Source organism: Dermacentor albipictus, chromosome 7, assembly GCF_038994185.2.
Source record: "Dermacentor albipictus isolate Rhodes 1998 colony chromosome 7, USDA_Dalb.pri_finalv2, whole genome shotgun sequence".
Taxonomy (NCBI): domain Eukaryota; kingdom Metazoa; phylum Arthropoda; class Arachnida; order Ixodida; family Ixodidae; genus Dermacentor; species Dermacentor albipictus.
In genome coordinates this window covers 82,125,305-82,151,364 of record NC_091827.1, presented here as the reverse complement: position 1 = coordinate 82,151,364, position 26,060 = coordinate 82,125,305, and the positions used below count along the sequence as shown (strand labels likewise).

At 46.8% G+C, this 26,060-nt stretch overlaps 1 protein-coding gene across 5 annotated transcripts in view; it reads right to left on the bottom strand.

Annotated features, from left to right (window-relative positions):
* Window positions 1–12,403: 12,403 nt before the first annotated feature.
* Window positions 12,404–26,060, bottom strand: part of LOC135908774 (uncharacterized) — a 94,102-nt gene continuing 80,445 nt past the window's right edge. For all 5 annotated transcript variants that reach the window (XM_070522411.1, XM_070522410.1, XM_070522412.1 and 2 more), the window contains one exon: window positions 12,404–13,800. In XM_070522411.1, the coding sequence (XP_070378512.1) occupies window positions 13,000–13,800 (801 nt within the window). In that variant the 3' untranslated portion in view covers window positions 12,404–12,999. The remainder of the gene's footprint in view (window positions 13,801–26,060) is intronic.

The following is a 26,060-nucleotide window of genomic DNA, read 5'->3' as shown; positions in this document are numbered from 1 at the left end:
CTTAAGGCACGGGGAAAGCTAAGCTGCTAACTCTGTGGCATGAACACACACACACACAGCAGTGGCTTTCACTCTGCTATATGGTGCTTTCCCACCATTGTCAGTCAGCCAAGAGATCCGTGGCGACTCAGCTAACAATATCCGACTTTTCTCAACAGTGGGCACAACTAAATGAGCGAAAAAATATACAATCGAAATCCTAACGGCGCAAACACCGACGAAATTGCGCACCGTGCGCTAGTGTTGGCAAGTAACGGTTCTGGGAAATGGCCACAACCCCACAGTCTCAGTCAGCAGGCTTAAGCTCCGGCGAGCAGAGTCAAGTTATGGCGTGGACCACCTTTGGCGTGTTCGTTGTCCTCCTCTGGCACTAGCTGCATTGTCGCTGATCACGGTGGCAATCTCCACACTACCCCTACCCTCTGCGAAGGCGATGACACTCAGCAACCGTGGCTTGCAGCAATGGTGTGGCGCCCCCACCGGTGGGTAATACCTTGCGTGATAGTGCACTAGACGTGGATATGTGGGAAAGGAAATATACGAGTCGCCAAGGCCTTCTAGGAGCCCCTATGTACTTACTCTCGCTGCCTTCTCGTCCGTCTAACTAGGAAAGATGCGGCAGACCTGGTAGTGACGCTTGCGAGTTTTTGAGGTCTGGCACTAGCAAAAATTTATAATTCCAGGTCCAAATCCGGTCTCCCTCAGTGACCGGATTAGAAAGAGTGATGCAGCGCGTAACTGAGGGATGCAGCCGGCTACTAATTGTTACGCAACTGTACAAATACCGGTCAGCCATCTGAGGTGCTTGGGTCCCGGAAAGGAAAATCATCTCGAGAACAGTGCTAGCGTCTCTAAGGAGTGGTCTGGCTGGGCTAAGACGTCGGCCACCATCAGTGACAAAAGTGATACCGCGACGCCGTTGCTGCCACTGCCGCTGACTATTGGCCCTTGGGCTCCCCGAACTCGACCTCTACCTTGCAAGAAATGTGAACGCAGCTGATCCATGTTTTCGAGCGTGCTCCCTGTTGAATAAGTGGAAGCCTTTACGCTAGGTTGCCGAGAAGTTACATCACCTCCTCGAGCTGATTTCATCGTGCTGGTGAAGTCTTATGTGCCGGCTATGCCCTTCTTCCAATGGTTGCTCAGGGAGCCGCAGGAGTGCGTTGGAGACAGCGCCCGTGCTGCCCGCGCTGCCCGCGCTTGGTGCCATGATGATGACAGAGGAGCAGCGCTCATCATCACCAACTTAAGATGCAGCTCGCGCTGCCGAAAGTTTCCTGTAGACCAGAGCAGGAGCCCTTACCTGCTGTGGAACTGGTCACCTTCACCGTCATGGTCAGCCGCGGAAGGCAGTCGGGCCCCCAAGATAGGGCACCAGTGTTGAAGATGGCGCGGGCCTGCAGTCACAGTCAGCAGACCTAAATCCTGTAGGGGGGGGGGGTACTCTGTGAGAGTCTGCCTAGTGGACATGTACATTTCGTCTATTTCGACGCGGAGCCTAGCCCAGCAATTCAAAACTTCAAGAGAAGACGAAATGGAGATATTCACTGGGTGGACTTTTACAGAATACCTCCCCTGGCCAACAGCGTCCAGCCATGGCTCACGCCACCGCACCTTCGTTCGCCGTCCTACTCTGCTTCCCGTCACCGCGTCGATGCCTTGGATCACGGCGGCAGTTCACACAGATAATATAGCATTTACTTGACATTGCTTTCCGTTTTGCATTTACCACAACTAGTAGTAATACTACTCCGCCTCCCCCCCTCCAGTCAAAGACAAAACGTTTCTTTATTTCCACCACGTCGGGTTTATTCAAGTCTGCACTCACGGTAACGCCAGCTTCCATAGAAAATATTCGAAACATATCTTTCGCCTACGAGTGCTCTTTTACAAAAATGCACTTAAAGCTATTTTTTCTGGTTCGAAGCAATTTACATGCTAAAATGTACAGTGCAAATGTAACAGTAGGACTTCGCCATTGTGACTGCGCATATTTCGCTCTATATTTTCCCCGGACTGAAGACCATGAAAAACTTGTGCGAAGGCAGCGCAATGCTTGCGAAAATCGTGCTTTATTGCGAACCAAAAAAAAGAACATTCACTTAGACGTGTTAGTGTAAGCGTGCATATGCAATATTTATGGACAGTTTTTTCACGGACACCCTTGAACAGCTTTGTTCGCCGAAGGATGTTCGTTGAACGGTGCTTTTCCAAGCCGAAGAAAGCCTGGAATTGAGTCGTCCTTACCCATGCTTACAGCGCACTGGAACCTTGATAATGCACATCTTTACAGCAGGGCACTACCGACAGAGAGGGAAAAGATGCGTGCGCTCTCTATTTTCAAGTGGTCGCTGCTGCAACACGTAACCTGCCTTTATATTCCATGTGCATTGGTTGTGCTACTTTTCTGGGGCTTTTAATACCGTGCTAGTGAGCCTAACCACGTGGTTGAATGACTACTCTTATTATTGCGCTGTACTGCACTTTGTAATAGTGACATCCTCAACCTAGATAAACAAAAGCAATCCTGGTGTTATGTAGGGAAGAATTTGGCCTAACAAGAGTGGCTATGTACTGTCGGCCTCGCAACGGCGCCTTAACTATGAGAAGTCTTGCCAGATACGTATGCATTTTCAGTAAAATCTGTTCTTCCACATTCTTGATTCTTTCTATTTTCTTGCCCGCTTTCTGTTACTCTAAAGGACACCTAAGCATGCGTTTGAAGTATTGCGTGATCAATCCGACTCTTGCTCTTTCTAATAATACTAGCAAGATTATGGGCGACCCGCCGTGGTTGCTCAGTGGCTATGGTGCTGGGGCTGCTGAGCACGAGGTTGCGGGATCGAATCCCGGCCACGGCGGCCGCATTTCGATGGGGGTGAAATGCGAAAACACCCGTGTGCTTAGATTTAGGTGCACGTTAAAGAACCCCAGGTGGTCAAAATTTCCGCAGTCCTCCTCTACAGCGTGCCTCATAATCAGAAAGTGGTTTTGGCATGTAAAACCCCATAATTTTTTTTAAGATTATGGGCTACTACACCCGCTTGATTTCTCATCTTCACTGCTGTGTTCATGTCGTTTAACGTAACGCCTATCATATCTTTCATTCTATTCCTCGTTCCGTAAGCGTTACTTTCTTCGGGACCAATATTATAGTATTTCCTTGGAGAACTCGCTCACCCTACCTTTTCATATAACTTCGTCGGCCTGCTTCGTGGGAGTACGAAACTCGCGACGAATGGCCTTCTCTGTGAAGGCCTGCATGTCCGCCGGAAAAGCACGACCATAACCTAAAATTTTAAGCATGCAGAGTTTAGCGTGGCTACTTGAAAATCGACCACGCCGCAAGGAATTCCTCCACTGCCACGCTTTTACGTATACCTTTCCCGAAATATCTTACATTGAGACAACTTCAGAATGGTGGTGCTTGCACAGCCGGCTGTTTCTTTCTTTTTATTCCATGGTCTTAGTTTTTTTTTTCCTGCGTCGTGATCACCTCTGCTTTGTGGTGCCGCTTTACCGTTTACCTACAAAAAACTCCTGTAAACAGCAGCGGCACAACCCACTCGCTGATGACGAGAGATAATGTGTGCTAACGCAAAAATCTCGTCGTCGATTTGAATAGCAGAGCAGTACGGCAGGTGACGTTGTTATCTTAAAATTCTGGAATTTAACGTTCCGAAACGGCATGGTTGATTATGAGGGACGCTGTAGAGGAACGGTTCGGTCCATACATATTGCCCAGTGCATTGTCTTCATACAGACAAGCAGAGAAGTGCGACCCCTTGTTATGCTAAAAATTGTAGAATTTGGCGCCTCTCAGCCACACGCGGGGTTAAGAGTGACGGCGTAGTGGAGGGCTCCTGTTAATTTGGCCACCATGAATTATTTAACGTGGAGTTTAAGCACGCGAATGCTCTTGCATTTCGCCTCCATCGACATGAGGCCATCGTGGCTGGAGATCGAATCCGCGACCTGGTGCTCAGCATCCGAACGCCATTGCGACTAGCTGAAGAAAGTGAGCGAATTGTTATTTTGACAATTCGCTCACTTTCGCTGACCGGCCCCGGGCTGGGCCAGTGTATGGTCCGCGCGTCGGCTTTTATAGAGCAGTCGTCGAATGTTCCAGACTAATCGTTCGGACCCGTGTGCATTCCACAAAGTTCTACACCATTCGCGTTACGCGATGAAATCAGCTAACACAAGGTTCCGCAACAACAGACAGCCGGGTAGAAGCATCGATAACGTTCCAGAAACATCGGATACATTCAGGCGCGTCCCTCGCTGTGCGATTACAGTTGTTAAGCGGCGAAACGCGGTCGCCCGATAAAGATAAGTGCACGTGTCAATACCCCCCTCTTAAAAAGCATCGACCCGATGCTACATACAAGCGAAATAAAAACACCCGTAGCAAAGAAAACAACAACAAAAAATAAGGAATTTCGTCAGCGCCCGTAAAAGGGTTTAAGCCGCACCACGTGGACCACTTCAGATCGTGCGCGGCGCCGCTGTGAATGCGAAATGCCGTCTGGCACGACCTCATAGTCCAGAGCGCCAATAGGTCGGATGACCTTGTAGGGTCCGAAATAGCGTCGGAGTAGTTTCTCACTGAGTCCTCGTCGGCGTATCGGTGTCCAAACCCAAACACGGTCGCCGGGCTGGTACTCAACAAAGCGTCGTCGGAGGTTGTAGTGTCGGCTGTCGGTCCTCTGTTGGTTCTTGATCCGTAGGCGGGCGAGCTGTCGGGCTTCTTCGCGCACTGGAGATAGCTAGCGACGTCACCATTCTCTTCGTCAGTGACGTGGGGCAGCATGGCGTCGAGCGTCGTCGTCGGGTTCCTGCCGTAAACCAGCTTAAACGGCGTGATCTGTGTTGTTTCTTGCACCGCCGTGTTGTAAGCAAATGTTACGTACGGCAGGACGGCATCCCAGGTCTTGTGTTCGACGTCGACGTACATCGCTAGCATGTCGGCGAGGGTCTTATTCAGCCGCTCCGTAAGACCATTCGTCTGCGGGTGGTAGGCCGTTGTCCTCCTGTGCCTTGTCTGACTGTAGTTCAGAATGGCTTGGGTGAGCTCCGCTGTAAAGGCCGTTCCTCTGTCGGTGAAGAGGACTTCTGGGGCGCCATGTCGAAGCAGGATGTTTTCGACAAAAAATTTCGCCACTTCGGCTGCGCTACCTTTCGGCAGTGCTTTAGTTTCAGCGAAGCGCGTGAGGTATTCTGTCGCCACGCCGATCCACTTATTTCCGGTTGTTGACGTCGGAAAGGGTCCCAGCAACCCCATCCCGTTCTGCTGGAATGGTCGGCAAGGAGGCTCGATTGGCTGTAGTAATCCGGCTGGCCTTGTCGGCGGTGTCTTACGTCGCTGACAGTCTCGGCATGTTCTGACATAACGGGCGACGTCGGCGGTCAGGCGCGGCCAATAATACTTTTCTTGTGTCCTCGATAGTGTCCGGGAAAAACCGAGTTGTCCAGCGGTCGGATCGTCATGTAGGGCGTGCAATACTTCTGGACGAAGTCCTGACGGGACAACAAGAAGGTAGTTGGCGCGGACTGGTGAAAAGTTCTTCTTCACGAGGAGATTGTTTTGAAGCGTGAATGAAGATAGTCCGCGCTTAAATGCCCTGGGGACAACGTCGGTATGCCCTTCCAAATATTCCACCAGGCCATTTAGCTCCGTGTCTGCCCGTTGCTGTTCAGCGAAGTCTTCCGCGCTTATCATGCCAAGGAAGGCGTCGTCATCTTCGTCATCTTGCGGCGGCGGGTCAATGGGGGCGCGTGATAGGCAATCGGCATCGGAGTGTTTTCGTCCGGACTTGTAGGTTACAGTGATGTCGTATTGTTGTAGTCTGAGGCTCCACCGCGCCAGCCGTCCTGAAGGGTCCTTTAAGTTAGCTAGCCAACACAAAGCGCGGTGGTCGCTGACGACTTTGAATGGCCTGCCATAGAGGTAAGGGCGGAATTTAGCTGTAGCCCAAATGATGGCGAGGCATTCCTTTTCAGTCGTAGAATAATTGCTTTCCGCTTTTGACAGCGACCGGCTAGCATACGATATCACCCGTTCAATTTCTTCTTTCCTCTGGACTAGGACGGCACCGCGGCCTAGGCTACTGGCGTCAGTGTGGATTTCAGTATCGGCGTCCTCGTCGAAGTGTGCAAGTACCGGCGGCGACTGCATGCGTCGTTTGAGTTCTTAAAATGCGTCGGCCTGCGGCGTTTCCCAGTTGAACTCAACATCACATTTAGTTAGACGTGTCAACGGCTCGGCGATGCGTGAAAAGTCCTTGACAAAGCGCCTGTAGTAGGCACACATGCCAAGGAATCTACGCACTGCCTTCTTGTCGGCGGGCTGCGGGAACTTTGCGATGGCAGCTGTTTTCTGCGGGTCGGGGAGTACTCCGGATTTACTGATGACGTGGCCTAGGAACAGAAGCTCGCCGTAAGCGAAGCGGCATTTTTCTGGTTTCAGAGTGAGCCCTGATGACTTGATGGCCTCTAGTACTGTCGTAAGCCGCCTAAGGTGATCGTCGAAATTTTCGGCGAAGACGACGACGTCATCCAAGTAAACAAGGCAAGTCTGCCACTTCAATCCTGCTAACACCGTGTCCATGACGCGCTGGAAAGTTGCAGGCGCCGAGCAGAGTCCGAATGGCATGACCTTGAACTCGTAGATGCCGTCTGGCGTGATGAAGGCGGTCTTTTCGCGATCTCTCTCGTCGACTTCTATTTGCCAGTAGCCAGACTTGAGATCCATCGACGAGAAGTACTTAGCGTTGCAGAGCCGATCCAATGCGTCATCTATCCGTGGAAGGGGGTATACGTCCTTCTTCGTGATCTTGTTCAGACGACGATAATCGACGCAGAAACGTAGGGTTCCGTCCTTTTTCTTCACCAGGACAACAGGGGATGCCCACGGGCTTTTCGACGGCTGGATGATGTCGTCGCGAAGCATTTCGTCGACTTCCTCTCTTATAGCTTCGCGTTCTCGCGGCGAAACTCGGTAAGGGCTTTGGCGGAGTGGTCGAGCGTACTCCTCGGTGATTATGCGATGCTTGGCGACTGGTGTTTGTCGAATCCTCGATGTCGCGGAAAAGCACGCTTTGTATCGTCGGAGCAGACTTCTGAGCTGCTGTTCTTAATCACTGGGAGACTTGGATTAATGTCGTAGTCTGGTTCGGGAACCATGGTCGTCGGGGTAGATGCGGCGGAATCCGAGAGAACAAACGCATTACTGGTTTCCACAATTTCCTCGATGTACGCGATCGTCGTGCCCTTGTTGATGTGCTTGAACTCCGGGCTGAAGTTTGTCAGCAACACTTCAGTTTTCCCTCCATGCAGTCGAGCGATCCCTCTTGCGACGCAAATTTCACGGTCTAGCAGGAGACGTTGGTCGCCTTCGATGACACCTTCTACGTCAGCGGGTATTTCGGTGCCGACCGAAATAACACTGCTGGAGCGGGGCGGGATGCTCACTTGGTCTTCGAGCACACTCAAGGCGTGGTGACTACGAGGGCTCTCCGGCGGTATCGCTTTATCTTCCGACAGCGTTATTGACTTCGACTTCAGGTCGATGACTGCGCCGTGTTGGTTCAGGAAGTCCATACCGAGAATGACGTCTCGAGAACACTGTTGGAGGATAACGAAGGTGGCAGGGTAAGTCCGGTCATGAATGGATATCCTTGCCGTGCAGATTCTAGTCGGCGTAATCAGGTGTCCTCCAGCGGTGCGAATTTGAGGGCCTTCCCATGCAGTCTTAACCTTCTTCATCTGGGCGGCGATGTGTCCACTCATGACGGAGTAATCAGCACCTGTGTCCACAAAGGCGGTAACCGCGTGGCCGTCGAGAAGCACATCGAGGTCGGTGGTTCTTTTTCTGGCGTTGCAGTTAGGTCTTGGCGTCGGATCACGGCTGCGTCGTGTTGAACTGAAGCTGGAACGTCGCGTCGTCAAGTCGTCTTTCGTCGGTGTAGTCTTGGCTTACTGACTTCGTCGGGACGGCGGCGTGTCGTCATTAGGTCGTCGAGATGGTTTCTTCGTCGACTTCGTCGGCGGCGGAGGATCTTCGTCAGTTCGACGAACAGCAACCGCACCTCCATCGGTTGCGGCTTTTAGTTTTCCGGATATGGGCTCGCTGACCGGTCCCGGGCTGGGCCAGTGTATGGTCGGCGCTGCGGTGACAGGTAGCGGCCTGGTGATGGCGAACGCGACGGTCGTCGAGAGCTCCATTCAGTTGCGGCGAGGTAGTCGGCGATGTCACGTGGGCGCTCTCCAAGCTGTGGACGCGGCGCGTTGACGGCGAAACCTCGCAGTCCCATCTCTCGGTATGGGCATCGTCGGTAGACGTGACCTGCTTCTCCGCAGTGGTAGCAGAGCGGGCGGTGGTCAGGAGCGCGCCAAACGTCTGTCTTCCTCGGGTAGCTGCGCTCGGCGACGGGTGGGCGTGCTGGCGGCGGCGGTGGTGGTCGACGGAATTGCGGCGTTACGGGGCCCTGGCGCGGTCGTGGAAGGGGACCTTGACGGCGGGCGACGCCGGCGTAGCTCATCGCTTGCGGCTGAGGCTGCGGCGGTTCTGGTTGCACCTCAGGAACTCCAAGCGATCGGTGCACCTCTTCTTTTACGATGTCGGCGATCGAGGCCACTTGAGGCTGCGACGAAGGCAAGACCTTGCGCAGTTCTTCGCGCACAATGGCCCTGATGGTCTCGCGCAGATCGTCCGTGGCCAGTGATTGAATTCCTGCGTAGTGGGTAGAGCTTGTACGGCGGTTGAATTGCCGGTTCCGCATTTCGAGTGTCTTCTCGATGTTCGTCGCCTGACGAAGAAACTCTTCGACGGCCTTCGGTGGGCTTCTTACCATCCCGGCGAAAAGTTCCTCCTTTACACCACGCATCAGTAGGCGGACTTTCTTCTCCTCGGCCATATCCGGGTCGGCGTGGCGGAACAAACGGCTCATTTCTTCCGTAAAAATGGCAACGTTCTCGTTTGGTAGCTGCACTCGGGCGTCCAGCATAGCTTCGGCCCTTTCCTTGCGCACGACGCTTGTAAAGGTGAGTAGGAAGCTGCTACGGAACAGGTCCCACGTTGTCAAGGTCGGTTCCCTGTTCTCAAACCAAGTTCTGGCGGTGTCTTCTAAGGCGAAGTAGACATGCCGCAGCTTCTCGTCGGACTCCCAGTTGTTGAATCTTGCGATTCGTTCGTAGGTCTCCAGCCATGATTCCGGGTCTTCAGTCGGTGCTCCATGGAAGGCTGGTGGGTCCCGAGGTTGTTGTAGGATAACAGGGGACGCAGGGGCAGCCATTGGGGTCGCCTTGACCACGATCTTCTTTGTCGTCTCAGGTAGAAGTCCGTGCTCTGGGGGCAGTCCTTGCAGTCTGCGGCTAGCACGTTCGTCTTGGGCGATGTTGGTTCTGTCCTCGGGCTTCGGGCTTGGATCGCGGCTTTGCGGGGACGTTCGGTACATGAACGCACTAGCACCTCCACCAGATGTCACGTGGTAGTGACCGTGAAGAAAGAACACAGTAGCAGTACTGTGAAAGACAAAACTAGCTTTTATTGGGCGAACCTGTGCCCACAAAACAGGCTACACTTAAAGCACAAGGATAGCGGCGAACACAGTCGGCGATCGTCAAAAATCTGATCAGCGGGTCAAGCGCGTCGGCTTTTATAGAGCAGTCATCGAATGTTCCACACTAATCGTTCGGACCCGTGTGCCTTCCACAAAGTTCTACACCATTCGCGTTACGCGATGAAATCAGCTAACACAAGGGTCGGCGACAACAGACAGCCGGATAGAAACATCGATAACTTTCCAGAAACATCGGATACATTCAGGCGCGTCCCTCGCTGTGCGATTACATTTGTTAAGCGGCGAAACGTGGTCGCCCGATAAAGATAAGTACACGTGTCAATATCATCCATAAGAGTGAAGGCACCGCTCACGTTTCTAGAAGAGAAATTACAAAGGAGCGCTTGGGACATCAACGCAGGGAAGATGCAAAATACATACACGCCCGGCATGTATCTCAGCGATTAATGCAATCGCTCATCCATCAAGTAATAAGGAGTCATCTATATTTTTTTCTTACTCCTAAGCAAGGGCTCATATCATACATGTGGGATTGACAAATAACGAGGCGCTATATAAGTGTTTCCTTACTTTATTCATATTTCTATGGTATCTGATGCAATTTACGGGATATATCTTATCATTATCGAGCCGACTTGGGCTACTGAGTCTGCGCAGTTTAATGCATAGAGCATCGTACCACAGTGCTGCAAGAACCGTGTTCCAGAACAACCGTTGCACCAACTTGGGTCGCATAGTAGGCGACGCTGGGCATGCTCTGTTTTTAAATGAACCTCCTTCAACCAATCTTAAGCTCGTGGGTAAGCAGCACTCTTCTGAACCTCTGATACCAACTTGGCTCATCACGTATGGCACGATCTTCAATAAAACCCTTGATGCAAACTTAGGCAAATGCTACTGGGTATGTGCAAATCTGGGCTGTGTCGCTATATATGTATATTTTTATGTTAATCCCATAATCCGCAACTTTCATTGAGGGATGTAGTCTTCCTGAGTTTTAAAGCGTTAGCATTCTTAGATAATTTCACGGACTGTCCGGCGAACATATATCTATGCTCGTATCTATCTATATACGTTTCCATTTACTAGTTTTCCTGCTTCCTGGGACATTACGTATCCCATGGTCGAATCGGCAGCGGATCGGGCTGCGGTGCTGTGGGAACAGAGTACTAAAAGAGCCGTTCGATGAGCTTGGCTCACTAAGTGTGTGACAACTTTTACATATGCGTCGCTCTCCAACGAAGTTCTTTCACGGCGACGTGGGTTACTGTAGATGCAGGATTGGGTAGGTACCGATGTGTGATAAAGCACTCTGATACTGAATTAGAGCACTGGATATGTGTCACTCGTCCTGCGCTAGCCTTCAACGAACCTCTTTGATGACAATTCAATTGACTAGGCATGTGCCAATAGGTGTGTGTGGCACTTCTGGGGACGTCTTTGATGCCATCTTCGATAACTAGCTAACGGCCATGGCAAATGTACCGCTCTACAATTACAGGAAACATCTCTTCAATTTATCTGATTCACGCCAACCCTTTCGCGAGCTGCGCGATGAACGCACTAGGTATGTGCCGCTCTTCAATGAACCTCTCGCCAACTCGCGTCAATGAGCATGTGTCACGGAGTGCACAACAAATGAGGGAACAATTCTCAGCGTTAGCAGGCACCAGCGCCCCAGGCTTCTCGGCAGCGCCGCCGGATGGCGCAGAGTGTCCGTATAGAAGCGCGAAAGGGAAGCGAGGATGCCACATTGTGAGTTTCTCAGCGTAGCCTGGCATCGCCGGGCCGTGCAGTCCTGAGCTCGCGCGAAGGCTTCTCGGAGGTGGCGTTAGATGACGCTCAGGGTTCTTAGGTAAGCGCGAAGTAGGAGTGTCTCTGTAGTACACGCTTCATACATGACTCGTTTCCATGGTAGTGATACGTTGTTTCGCTGTATTGATAGAGTGTTGAACGCTTTACCATCAATAAAAAAATTTGATATTTTAAGCGAAATAAGTTTCATGTATCAGAGCATGGGTTAGAGGAAACGTAAATTTAGAAACGATAAAAACGCTACTGATAAGTTCAAGATAGAGTATTTATGACCAATCGCTTGGCCCAATTGGTATGATAGACTTCATTGTCATCACGTTGGAGGGTGTGTGTGCTGTAATGCAGGGCCTTAAAATACATAATACAATTTGACTGCAAGAAAAAATATTAAACTTTTAAAGAACATGGTTGCATATTTTCACGACCGCCTAAATGGGCGACCCTTCTGAACAATGGCCAAGGGCCAGAATGGTACCAGTGCACAAGCTCCTACGAAGTCATGATCTTCATAGCTACCGTCCTATTTTCTTCTTGTCGTCCCCTGTGAAACTCACAAAAGGACCCTGGTAAATTGATCTTACTTGGTTTTATATTGTCAGTAGTGTATACCTCCTATACTTGTATTGTTCTGTTCTTGCCCTACCCCTCTGTAATAAGATAACCCTGAATGTGTAAAGAAATAAATGAGCGAATAAGTATTTACGCTATCTTTCATCAGTTTCGAGCTGCTTCATCGTTAGTGTTAAATTGGCTATTCCAATCGTTCGTTATATAAAAGGTGTTTTTACATACTTGGCGCAGAAATTTTACGTGACATTCGTGCAACCTACCATGCACTTCGCGTGAGCTTCGTGGGAAAATAAAGCTGTCACACACTTTCCTTAGCACCACGTAGTAATACATTGGCTTCACATGAAGACAGGTAACTGATCCTCTTTCAATATACTAAAACGTTTAGATATAGCTTGAATATTTTGAAACATACCACAATTGTGAGCAAGAAGTTCTGAGAAAAATTTTTATGTGATACCGAAGTTTCGCAATGCCATCCCTAACCAGTCATAAAAAAAGCCAAAGGGTCACATTTATTTCCAAACAGGCTCCCTATTCTATGCTACGGCTACTACCGATGAAATCAATTGGTCACCGCAAAATTCGCGACGCGCGCAAAATATGACAAATTACCGTAGGGCGCGTATGCCTTGACACTAAACTTTAATACGTATAATTCATTTTGCCTGAGAAGTCACAGCATCTTAGCGCACTATAAGAGAACAAAAAGCGCTGAAGACTAGTCATCACTCTTCGAAATTTCCTGTACCACGCCATTACATCGAAAACCGAAAGCTTTCAGAAATATTCCTTAATTTCTGCCGCTATGAAACACTATGTCATGCATCTTGCGCACCTGAATCTCCTGGTTTTTTGGCTGCCTTCAATGAATCTGATGGCTATACATCCTCTTAAACGTTTCTCAGTTATAGTACTTTCAATTACTCTACTGAAGTTCTTGACTGCGCTATGTCTAATCTTTAATGTGACTCGGGTTTTTCTTCTGCATTTAAAGGCCGAAGAAGAAGCGCTGTCTCATCTGCATTTATTATTCTAAGTTCTCACTTTCTATTTCTACCTCCTCCTTATTGCTCGCGGCTTCTTCCGCCTTTGTGGCTTCATTTGTCTGTTCTTGAAGGTTGACCTCCACTGAGCCTTTCTCCTTTTCAGAGGCTTTCGTTTGGACGTGGTTAAGTTTCGGAAACTCAACCCCACAGAACGTACAGCCACACCATTCTAACGAAACACTCGGGAAGCAGCTATTGATGTGGAGGCGGATATTGAAGTTGTTAGTGCGCACGAGGCGAAGCGAAGGAAGACGGAGCAGAGTGGAGTCCAGACACGCCGGCAGGTCGTTCCGGTCATCCAGGGCGCACTTGTCATTCTTCCTCGTGCCAAGCGTGAGTCGCTGCACGTGCGCTAGGCGGGGACGCTCGCCAAACGACGGGCCTACTACAAACGCTGTCGTCAGTGCATGTTTCCCGATATGCAGGTCCTGAAGGCCTGGGCAGGACCTCAGGAGCATGAAGAATGAATGCTCCTTCATATCGCTGACGATGCGAAGATATTCCAAATGAGGGAAACCTCGGATAGGGGGGTCTTCATCGTCAATGTCACACGCACATATTCGAAGGGACTTTAGCTGTGGACACTGATCCGCAATCGTGGACAGTTTGACGTCGCAGAAGTTCGTAAGTGACAGTTGTACCAGGCGGAGCACAGATAGCAATTCGGTTGCATGAGGCGTGAAAGCACAGCGGGGTTTTTTAGTGTCGAAGGCGAGTGAGAGATGCGTGACTTTGGTGTAGCTGGCAACTTTTTGAAATGCACTTTCACATGCGGCGGAGAGCTGCAAAGAAGAGAAAACATCATATTGTTTACAATATAAACAGATTCGCATAAGTGCTGGAGTAATTATACAGACAAAATAAACGTAAACCCTAGAAGTTGTTCATTGCTAACGGTTACCTATTTACATTACGTTAACAGTTACACAGTCAATCATGGTCTCTTTAGAGGCGCTAGTAAACATGCCAGTGAAAGAGAAATAATATGTTCTTTTTGCATGTGCCCACGGGGTACGATTACCATATAGTATTTGTCGGTAACCTTTCTTATTCTTTTGACCTTAAATAATGTGTCTCACGAAGCTGAAGTCTACTTAAATATTTTGCAACTTAACGTGCCAGTGAACATTCTACTACAAATACGCATTCAGCCACATATTTTGTGACAAAAATATTAATTAGGTGTCATTGCTAGAAAACGACGAGGATATAATATGACCACTGACACGCAGTAGTGTACAGCGAAGGAATTAGCACTGGTGAGTATAAACGCCAGAAGTATGCTAAACAAACTTGACTCATTTGAAGATATTTTACTTGGTCATGGTCATTTATAGGCATTGTCAGCGTCACTGAAACACGGCTCTCACCTGCAATCCATAGCCAGAAAATCGCATCGCTAAACTACTCAGTTATGAAAAAAGATCGAACAAGTCGAGGCGGAGGCGTAGGCCCTGGGAGTGTTAGCCAGCCCCACCTCTCACAAACCTTTATGACGGATGTGGAACATCCTTACGTGACCTTGTTTATTTTTTTAGGGGGGGGGGGGGTGCAGTCAACTGGTGAATAAAACCACACGTGCTACCTGAAAGCACCAATGTTGCCGGATTCGAGACCCTCGTTATGTAACGAACGAGAACAAAAAGATCACGTGCTCCTGACCCAAAAAAAGACCACGTTGTCGTGACGCCTGCAGCAGCAAGAATGTTCCACATCCGCCGCCAAGGTTTTTGAATGGTGGCGCTGGCTAATGCTCCCAGGGTTAGTTCTAGTAGTAACACATAAATACCCTAGAATGTGGATGGGAGCACCGCGGTAGCTCAATTGGTAGAGCATCGCTCGTGTAATACGAAGGATGTGGAATCGTTCCCCAACTGCGGCAAGTTGTTCTTTCATCCACTTGGAATTCCATTAATTTATAATTTCTTTATTGCAATTAGTCAGTACAAGTAATTTCCCCTGTGTTGTCGTGGGTGTCATTGTTCATTGGTCTGTTATGTGATATATATATATATATATATATATATATATATATATATATATATATATATATACCATAAATAAGCCGCTTCATACGCGCGGCTACTTCCCTGTGTCTATTTACCCGGACTCAGAACTGCTTTTCTTCTAGTATATATATATATATATATATATATATATATATATATATATATATATATATATATACTAGAAGAAAAGCAGTTCTGAGTCCGGGTAAATAGACACAGGGAAGTAGCCGCGCGTATGAAGCGGCTTATTTATGGTATATATATATATATATATATATATATATATATATATATATATATATATATATGCCGGATGTGTAAAAAGCCGGTGTTGTCTACAAATTTAAGCACGTCTGGTATTGGCGCTAGTAGATCGTGTCGTAACACTAAAGCAGGGAGTCAATGAATGTCAATTTTACATAATTTTGGAAAAGTTTGCTCTGCGGGTTTCAATATGTGTGCATCTAGGTAAAATGCGCATGGTTGTAAGCGGTTCTTCGCACTTCTCGTGTTTGTGGGACTTCTTTTGAAAGTAAAAATTGTGTGAGAGGCGTGCGTTCCCTGTCCCTAAACGGCAAACAGCTACTTCCTAATAATAATAATAATAATACTTTTATTGCAAATAATCAAATCAGTACATTCATACAGGCCTGCCAAAGCCTTTGAAGGCTTGAGTGGCAGTGCCTGGCAGACAGCAAAACCATACACGGTACATTGATATACTAGTTGTAAGCAGCGAAATCAAGTATACAACACCAAAAAAGGTTATGACAATTTATCCAGTGTCTATGAAAATAAATTTCATTGAGCATAATGAAACACAGAAGTACAGCAATGCGTGTGAACAAAAATTACCGTGAGAGGATGCATAACCATATACCACACTGACCATCATGGTGCAAAGGAATGGCACAACCACATGTACAAAACACAAGCAGTAACGGTAAAAAAAGGAACAAGTACGCCTTTACGAACAGACACGCCTTAGCAGTCTCTTTAACTTATATTTCGTTTTTGCACAAAATGTACTGTGCGGTAATTTATTGAAGTAGGTGGGCACATAATGGGCCCGAGTTCTAGTGCCGTACCTTGTGGAACAACGTGGCCTCCAAAAGGGGTCCCTGAGCCTTAAGCATCGGGAAGCTGTGTATGGAACTAGGAATTGACTGCACCAGAAGTGTTTCAAAACAACCGTTTGCATTAAAAGATCATTGAAATTCGGCATCGAAAGTACTTTGAAGCGGTCTGTGTCAGCATTCAGGTTCAGATCATAAGATATGTTTTTTAAGAGGGAGTGCAGTATCGCATTTATTCTGTTGTGCCAGCGGACAGCACAGTGCCCGTAAACTGTTATTCCATACCGGAGTAGACTGTAGCCTAAAGCATGTGTTATAGTTTTCCTTACTGATAAGGGCATGTAGTATCTTATATTGTACAGTAGACAGGATACGGCTCGAAGCTTTTTACAAACGTAAGCAAGGTGACTGTTCCAAGAAAGGTCGCTATCAAGATATAAACCAAGATATTTTACAACAGGTGAGTCCTTTAAAGGTCTACAAGAACAAGCTGAACAATCTGAAGAATGCAAAACAAGAGGATAGTCAAAGGCTACCCTCCTTAAAGGATTATGGAAGCAGATTAATTGCGTCTTAGATACATTTATAGTAATTAGGTTATTTTGAAACCAATCCATAGCTTTTGTGGCAGCAGACTGTAAAGAAGCAATTGCATCATAGTAGCTGTGGGCGGTAGTTACGATCATCGTATCATCGGCGTATTGATAAAGAGAAACGGGTATCACGCTAGAGAGGTCATTTACAAAAATATTAAATAATAATGGGCTGAGCATAGATCCCTGCGGAACTCCAGCATTAATAATGGAGAATGCACTATGAACTTCCCCAACTGAGACGACCTGACGCCTACCCCGAAGGAAATTTGCTAACAACGACCAGAAAGCACCCCGAAATCCTAACAAGAAAAGCTTATTTAACAGCAGATCATGATGAACACTGTCAAAAGCCTTGCTACAATCAAGAAGGAGCGCACCAGCAACTTTGTTATTATCGAAAGCTACATTCAACTGATCGGATAAATCTTCCAGAAGGGTTTGAGTGCTTTTGCCGGGTCGGAAACCATACTGACTAGGCGACAAAATGCTGTGGGCGTCCAGAAAGCTTGTCATTGTTAACAATAAGTGTTTTTCAAGTATTTGAGCGATAGAAGGCAGAATTGAAATGGGGCGATAGTTTTCTATTTTATTACGTGCACCGCTTTTATGAAGAGGTATAACCTTCGCTGTTTTCAGTTTTACAGGAATTTCACCACTTGAAATTATGCGATTAAGTAGTGTTAGCAAAACTTCTTGGATGTATTCATAGGTTCTGCGCAACTCATTAATGGAAATGCCGTCAATTCCAGGAGATTTATTACATCTTAAATTGAATATAATCGATCTTAGCTCTTCCTGAGAAATTGAAGGCAGATATGCCGATTCACTAATGCTGTGACGCAAAGTACAAGAATCTACCTGCAGGTTTGCGTTTCTCATTACACGAGAGAAGTGATTATTAAACTCATCAGAAATATTCTGTCTGCCGCTGGATAAATTAGAAGGAAAATAGTTCATTAAATCTGCTCGCGTATTAGTGCCTCTAAAGCTGTTAATTAACGACCATGTTTTCTTACTGCTGTGACTAGCGGCTTTAAATTTGTCTCGAAAATCTATTCGCTTTGCGGAACGGATCATGGCAGTAACTTTGTTTCTGAGCAGCTTAAATTGGGCCCGTAAGTCTGCACAATTCGGGGCACGCTTGCATTGGGCCCACAGTAAGTCTTTTTCTTTTATTGCTGCGAGTATGACAGACGACATCCACTTGTTATCCACGTTACGTTGTTTGATATGTATTGTACGGGTAGCACTATCTTTTAAGTTTTTGAACACTTCCACGAGTTTATCATATATGGCAGCAGGAGACTCTATTGCTAAAAAAGATTGCCAGTCATATTGAGCCACCAGATTATCAAATATTTTCGGATCAAGCACTGAAATTAGTTTTTTAGAATCTGTGGGCGCTGTCGCAGTATCTGGATAACTCATTGAGGCGCAAACGAAATAGTGGTCAGCAAGCTTAATTTCTACGATAGCGGATTTTATGGCTAGATTTTGAGCACAAACGATAACGTGATCAATGCAGGACACAGTGAGCTTACCAGCCAGAAATTCCTCACGAGTCGCTTCATAAATGACGCATTCCAAGCCCCATTTGGAAAGGCTATCGAGGTAATCTGCGACCAAGCCCACAGTAGGACGCAAAAGGTCAATATTGATATCACCTGTGATACACACGTGTTCCTCGAGCGATAAGGTTGACAATGTGGAATCGAGTTCGGATAAGAAAAGCCGCGCATTAAAACTAGGAGGTCGGTACACCGATAACAGAATCACCGAAAAAACAGGTGTGCTCAAGCGCAGCGATATCACTTCAGCTTGGGAAAAGGAAAACGTTAACTGTGAAGCTGCCCATCTGTTACTTATAAAAACTGCAATGCCTCCTCCTTTTCTGCTTGGACACGTGTACGAGAAGCCTTGGAAACCCGGCAATGAATACTGTGGAATGCTCTCGGCAGGAATATTAATTTCAGTAAGTACAAAAGCATCGAACGTTAGGCGAGATGATGAAATTATGGCATAAAACTGATTCCAGTGTTTCCGAAGGCTGCGAATGTTCACATGCGCAACTTTGAAACTGCTGGTGGAGGCATCAGAAAAAAAACTATTTACATCCGCAAAATCAGTGCATTTCGTACTCTCTCTGCCAGCCATGTCTAGGCAATCCTATCCAAATCCGAGAATTTCTCAACTCGAATGAAAGGTGCTACCTCAGATTTTCTTGCTAGAACCTTTCCGTTCCTCGTCCACACGAACTTATATCCATTTTCCTTTCCTTTGGAGCGGGCCAACCGGAAAAGCTCCCGGTTCAACCGTGTCAAGTTTTCGTTGAAGAACAGACGAGGAAACTTCTCCGGCTGAGCAAGATCCGAGAGACACTTCCGAGCACGAAACCATTTTTCTTTCACTGAAGCGTTCTGCACTTGTACAAGGATAGGAGGGCTAGAGCTAGATTTATTCCCGGTTGGTAAACGGTGTATCCTGCAAATTTCATCTTCCTGGAAGTTACATAGGCGCAGTTGTCCAGCTAAGTCGCACATGAAGGACTTCAAGTCCTCACCAGGCTTCAAAGGGAGGCCATGGATTTCGAAATTGCAACGTCTGCCATATTGATCAAGTTCGTTTAATTGCATCGTTGTTTGGTCTAGGATTTCAGCCTGACGGGCGACCGTACCGGAAAGTGACTCCACTTGAGCCCGTAGCTGAGACACTTCGGTTTGATAAGTAGTCACAGTGGAGAGCATAGAATCATACTTTTCAGAAAGGAAACCCAGTTGAAAAACACAACAGGAAATTTTACCAGTCTGTTGTATTTTGGGACGTTGTTTCTGTAGTTCTGTTGTCTGTAGTTCTGTTGTCTGTAGTTCTGTTGCCTGTAGTTCTGTTGCCTGTAGTTCTGTTGTCTGTAGTGTGACGTCCTGTAGTAGAAAGTTCTGTAGTTCTTGATCAATATTTAATTAAAAATTGACAGAGACGTCCGTAAGATTATGTAAATTTGTTAGCACAAAAAAGAAAAACGTAAAAAAAAAACCTCTTTGCCAAGGATTCGAACACGCGACCTCTCGATTCCTAGCCCGGCATCTTACCACTGCACCAACCCTGACATGGTCTTCGGGTGTACGTTTTGGCCATGTGAATAGTACGACGTGCTGATGCGCTGATGTTTACATTTGCATTTTGAGAGCCAAGATCCGCTATCACTCCACCGCGTCAAGTGCCGCATCTCTAGAAGAGCAAAAGTGTTCGTACCATCGACAAGTACATCGTGCAGTGCTAGAACATCGATTTTGTTGTACGATATCCATATTAAATAAGAAATTCAGAAATAGACAACGTTGACTTTTACGGTTATTACTGCTAGTTTCGACAGTTGTCTCTCGTTCTTAACACTTTTGAGCACGCATATAATTCGTGTGTTCAATGCAAAATAGCTACATAAACATTCGTGGATGAGAGTTCTTTCTGACAGCATACTGGCTTCTCACGGCAGCACTGTATCAGATTAATGAGACCCGAGCGAGACAGCTTTTCACGCAACTTTGTGGAACAACCGAAATCTTCTTTTCCGCTTCGCATAAGCTTGGGAAATTTTCCTGGGAAATTAACTAATGTGTCAGTGTAACAGCACATGTAAGTCCACAGGCCTGTGTGCCACATCTTACCAAAAAAAAAAACGGATACGCAGCCATTCCCGCAGATGGTATGATTTTGATCAGCGGCCGATTTAGAGGAGGCCGGTAGGGCGTTGCTGGTGCCGCGTCGTCACGGCACAATTATAACTATTCTCCACGTCGACTTTAATACCGGTGTCGGTGCCATCGGTGTCAGCATTGCCGGCTTCAGAGAAGTGCGATTGAATATCGCGCAGGAGAAAAGTACAGTGTACACTACCGATGCAAAAACATACAATTTTAAAGGACCGCGACGGGAAGCGCTTCTGTTGCGACTTCGGAACTCTTGGCCGTCGCGACCGAATGTTTCTGCTGCGACGTCAGAATTGGTGTCGTAACGTCGGAGTCGCTGTCAGGATATAAAGCTGTTGTTCCAACTTCAGAACTCTTGTTGTCGCGTCAGAATGCTTCTGTTGCAAAATCAGAATTTCTGTCGTAACGTCAGAAATGTCTCCCAATTAAGAAATGTCAACAACTTCTGTCGTACAACAGAATTTCTGTAGTTGCGACAGGAATTCCTTTTGTCTTTTTCAACCGGGCACTACAGAAGCTTGTCGCATCACACAATTTCAGTGCACTTCTGTTGTCATCATTGGGTATATGTTGCGGCGATAGGTTTCCGTTGTGGAACAGTTCTCTGTAGTACAAAAGAAGTTTGTCCATTACTTCAGGAACACTTCTGTTATGACAACTGGGGGCCTGTTGCAATGATAGGTTTCTGTCGTACAAAAACATTTTTCTGTAGTACAACAGAAGTTGGTCGCATTACATCAGGAACACTTCTGTTGTGACAATTGGGGGCCTGTTGCCACAATAGGTTTCTGTAGTATTTCAACAGCTCTCTGTAGCACTACAGAAGTTTTTCGGGTTACTTCAGGAGTATTTCTGTTGGGACAACAGGGTGCCTGTAGTGATGACAATTTTTTCTGTAGTACTACAAAAATCTGTTGTAGAGCTTCAGCTTTCTGTTGTAACAACAGACATACGACATACTGTACTTCTGTAGTAGCAACAACAAATGTCTGTTGTACATCAGAAAAGTCTGTCGCTCCATCAGGAATCTGTAGTTACTACAGAAAAATCCTGTTGTACAACAGAAATTTCTGTAGTACTACAAAAATCTGTTGTAGAGCTTCAGCTTTCTGTTGTAACAACAGACATACGACAGACTGTACTTCTGTAGTAGCAACAACAAATGTCTGTTGTACATCAGAAAAGTCTGTCGCTCCATCAGGAATCTGTAGTTACTACAGAAAAATCCTGTTGTACAACAGAAATTTCTGTAGTTGCGACAAGAATTCCTGTTGTCTTTTTCAACTGGGAAGCGATAGAGGCTTGAATGCCGGTCACCGTAGCAGCCATCTTTTCACAAGTTGCCTTGAAAGAGAGCAGTTCCTGAACCTTTACCATGAGTGTCTGAACAGTGCTGGCTAATTGGTCAAGTTTGGTATTAACAGACGAAAAGTGGTGGCCGAGTGAGCCATCGCTATTACTGGAACCAGCACCAGAGCTACATGTCTGACACGTCCATGTTTCACGTTTAACAGTGGACATTTTGGTGTAAACACTGTCTGTTATCCCGGAACAGTGTTTCCCTAAATGGAAACTTGATTACATGATTTCCACCCGCCAAGCACGGGTACAGTACGATGCATCTTATTATGCGTGCATGAGTCCCATTTGTGTTGCTGTTTAGATGTCAAGGGCTTCCGAATCGTTCTGATACTATCTTCTTAAGGAAGCGTGGTGTTCGTTCTTCTTTGTACGCTGCCATGAATGCCCATCTACAAGCGCAAATCAGAATATATTGCCTCCTATTTATTATCCACGAAAATGAAGTGCATAAAGGTCATTACAAATGTACGTATCTAGGTAACTTACACTAATTTTCCGTAACCTTTTTTTTCCGAAACCCCACGGGTTCAAACATTTGTTTCATCGCAGAATAAGTTTGAGATACCCCTGTGGTACAATTCGTCCGGCTGACTGTGGAACCGCTGTCGCACTGTTGTCTTGGCTTTATCGTTGTACGTGAATCTCTGCCCTGCCAGGAAGCTCTTCAGCAGAGCCAATACGTGGAAATCACTAGGGGGAGAGGTTCGGACTCTATAGCGGGTGGTCCAGACTCTCCTGATGAAATGACCAGAGCTTGTGGGCAGTTCTGCTTGATGCAAGTGGCCTCGAATTGTCGTGGAGGATTATCACGTTGTCTACATCGATAATCTCTCAGCGTTTTCGCAGGATGGCAGCCAGCACACATAACAGTGTGGAGCAATAATTATCCGCATTGATGGTTACGCTTGGTGGCATGAAATCCAGCAGGAGCTTTCCTCGGCGATTCCACAAGACCGTTAACATCACTTTCCAAACAGACATCAATGAACGGATTTTTCGCTTGTCACAGGCGAACCTGGATGTCTTCACACCGTGCTCTGTTGCTCCGATTCCGGCGTTTAATGCAGTATCCACATTTCATCGCCACTAAAAAGGCGGTCCGGGAAACGTTCACCCTTCTCAGCATACCCTTGCAGATGACTGAGTGAAGCAATCATTCCCTTGCCTTTCAGCATGTCATTCAACTGCTTAGGTAGCCGAAAGGGGTTCAAGCGATGGGCCCGATTTTTTTTAGCCGTATCGTTATAAGCCAACATACAGTGACACTGAGGATGTTTTCGTCTTGTTTATTACATAATCAGGATCTCGAATCCGGCAACATTGATGCCTTCAGGTAGCATGTGCGGGTTTATTGACCGGTTGCCTTCACCCAAAAAGATCACGTTCTCGTGACGCCTGCGGCAGAAAGGATGTTCCGCATCCGCCTCCAAGGCTTGTGGGTGGTGGCGCTGGCTAGCACTCCTAGGGTTCCACTAGGCAACATAAATACCCAAGAAATTGGATGGGGAAACGGTGCCGCGGTAGCCCAATTAGTAGAGCATTGCACGCGAAATGCGAAAGTTGTGGGATCCTTTCCCCACCTGCGACAAGTCGTCTTCTTTCATCGACTTTCATTTCCATTAATTTATCGTTTCTTTTTTTTTTTATTAAACACAAGTAATTTCACATATGTTGTCCTTGGTGTCAGTGTTTGTTGGCTTGTAATGATACGACTAATAAAAATCAAGCCCCTAAGTTTAACCTCTTTATTCGTGTCTATTACATAACAAGGGTCTTGAATCCGGCAACGTTGATGCTTTCAGATAGCACGTGCGGGTTTATTTACCGGTTGCCTTCACGCAAAAAGATCACGTTCTCGTGACACGTGCGCCAGAAAGTATGCTCCGCATCCGCCGCCAAGGTTATTGAGTTGTGGCGCTGGCTAACACTGCCAGGGTTCTACAAGTAAACATAAATGCCCAAGAAAGCGTATGGGGGAACAGTGCCGCGGTAGCTCAATTGGTAGAGCATCGCACGCGAAATGCGAAGGGCTGGCAGGTTGTTTTATCATCCACTTTAATTTCCATTAATTTATCGTTTCTTTATTTCATTTATTAAGCCCAAGTAATTTCCCCTATTTCACCCTTGGTGTCAGTGTTTGTTGGCTTTTAATAATATGCTTAGGCAGCCGGTGACATCAAACCTCTCGGTATCCTGACGACCTATAAATGATGTCGTGAGCACTCCCACACCAAATGACAAGCTCCTGGGAAGTGTCATTGAAGTACTTTCACGAATCGTTCTATCTCATTGTCATGCAAGTCTTCATGGTCTTTTGCGAACTCCCACTACCACCTCACACATCTCTAAGGGAAACACGTTTCTCCATAAGCTGGCTGAATTCCCTTGTGAATTTCCATGGGCGTTCGTCCCTTGCTCCGTAGAAAAAGATTCATACTTTGTTATTGCTTGTGTGGAGCACAACCGCAATCTTCCACACAACTGACAGCAGCGTCGCGCCGCGGATCTGCCGGCAGATAAGGCCGGGCCGGTCCAAGAAAGGTCCACCGCTAGGCATAGATTTGTTGACTTCGCATTTACAGCGCTAGCATGGCCCAAAAAATAGGGGCAAGGACTTTGTAATATGGCCACAAAATAGGGGCAAGGACTTTCTTATTCGCCCTCGTATGTGCTGTTTCATTACCCGGTATATACCAACATGGTTTCAGGCCAGGCAAAAGCGAATTCATCTCCGGTATTTGTTAAAAGCCATCGCGTTTAAGATATTTCATCGCAGAGGCTACCAGTGGGATGTAAAAACTAAAGCCTTCAGTTTGCTTAACGAATCAGTGTAAGTAACTGTTTTCGGGCTTCTAAGTGATATTCTCCTAAATAGAGTCCATACTCCATATATTGCTACAATGAAAACAGAGGCATCCTGGATTTTCGAATACTTATTTTCCAATTTTTCGTTACGGCCCCCACATCCCCGTGGTCATGTGTTTTAAACCATGTGTGTAAAATTCTATGTAATTTTTATATTCCTCCTCAAGAGCGTGGGAATCCGGTACAATAAATTCTTGTGGGGTGTCTCTTTTCTTTAGGTGTATCAATGTCCAATTGCATAGCTGTGTAAAGTACTACGGGGCAATCGTTCTGGCTTTTTAGCACCCTGGCGAGCCTCATGAAGAATGTTCTAATCCAAAGAATATTCCTCATATCGTAGGACAAGCGGCTGAGTCCTTTTCAGTTTATTTGTATAGTACAAGCGTCAGTTGTATTCTGTAGCGGTATTGAGGCATGAGTGTTGTGTGGATGACTGGACGCACTTCGCAGCTGTAAAGGAGGTTAATTACAGTCAACATAAATTTTTGGCAGGTGATGTTCTGTCAGGACCATTTGCAAGTTCCAGTCCACGGTTATCAACTTGATCAAATCGAGGAATGCAAGACTGTCTGGCTGAGAAATAAACTACACAGCCATAGTCTAAACTGGTACGCACAATAGACCAACAAATACATATACGTGGCACGTATGGTAGGAGACCCGGTACTTTCCGATTCGGCGCTCAATTGATACGACTGCATCAAACAGCCCCTTGAGCGACAAAGCCAACGTCTGTAGCAACGAAATGGCACCTAAAATCCCATTGGCTGTGAGGCCACGTGACAGGAGTGCCTTACCGAAGCAGAAGGAGCGAAACGAGTTGTTGCGTAAGGGGAGAAGGCATCGCCGCGACGTCCCGTTACCAGCGCGCCTCGACGGGCAGCATCACATCATTAAGTTTGAGAACCGAGCTCAACTGTAATCCTCGTTTTTGCGAAAATACCGCTTAAACAATTTTTTTGGGGTGGAGAAGGAAAAGCCATCTTTATCAGCCAATTTCATTAGCTTATTGTAATTTGCAGCTAAATTTCAGATGGTATTCAACTTAAGGCGTGGCATGCTACTTGCAGATTGTCAACGTATATGGAGTGCCTAACAGAGACGCCAATGACTTTGTTATTACAGTTGATGTTTCATAAAAAGTATGTGGTGGAATGTAAAATGAACAGATGGTGAGCGTATTATGTGGTTTAACAATGGCGACCACAGCTTCGTACTCGATATTGAATTGAACATTCCGTGTAGAGGCGCCACTTTGCACAACAAAAGCGACTCCTCCAGAGAGACTACTGCAGTGTTCGCGGTCCTTTCGTACGAAAGTAATACCTTTAGGAAAATGTGTAATTTTGTGCCAAAGTTCCTGTATTGAAAGTAGATTGTTGCTGGCGAGAAGCTACTTATGATGTAAATGATGTCACCTAGATTGGGGA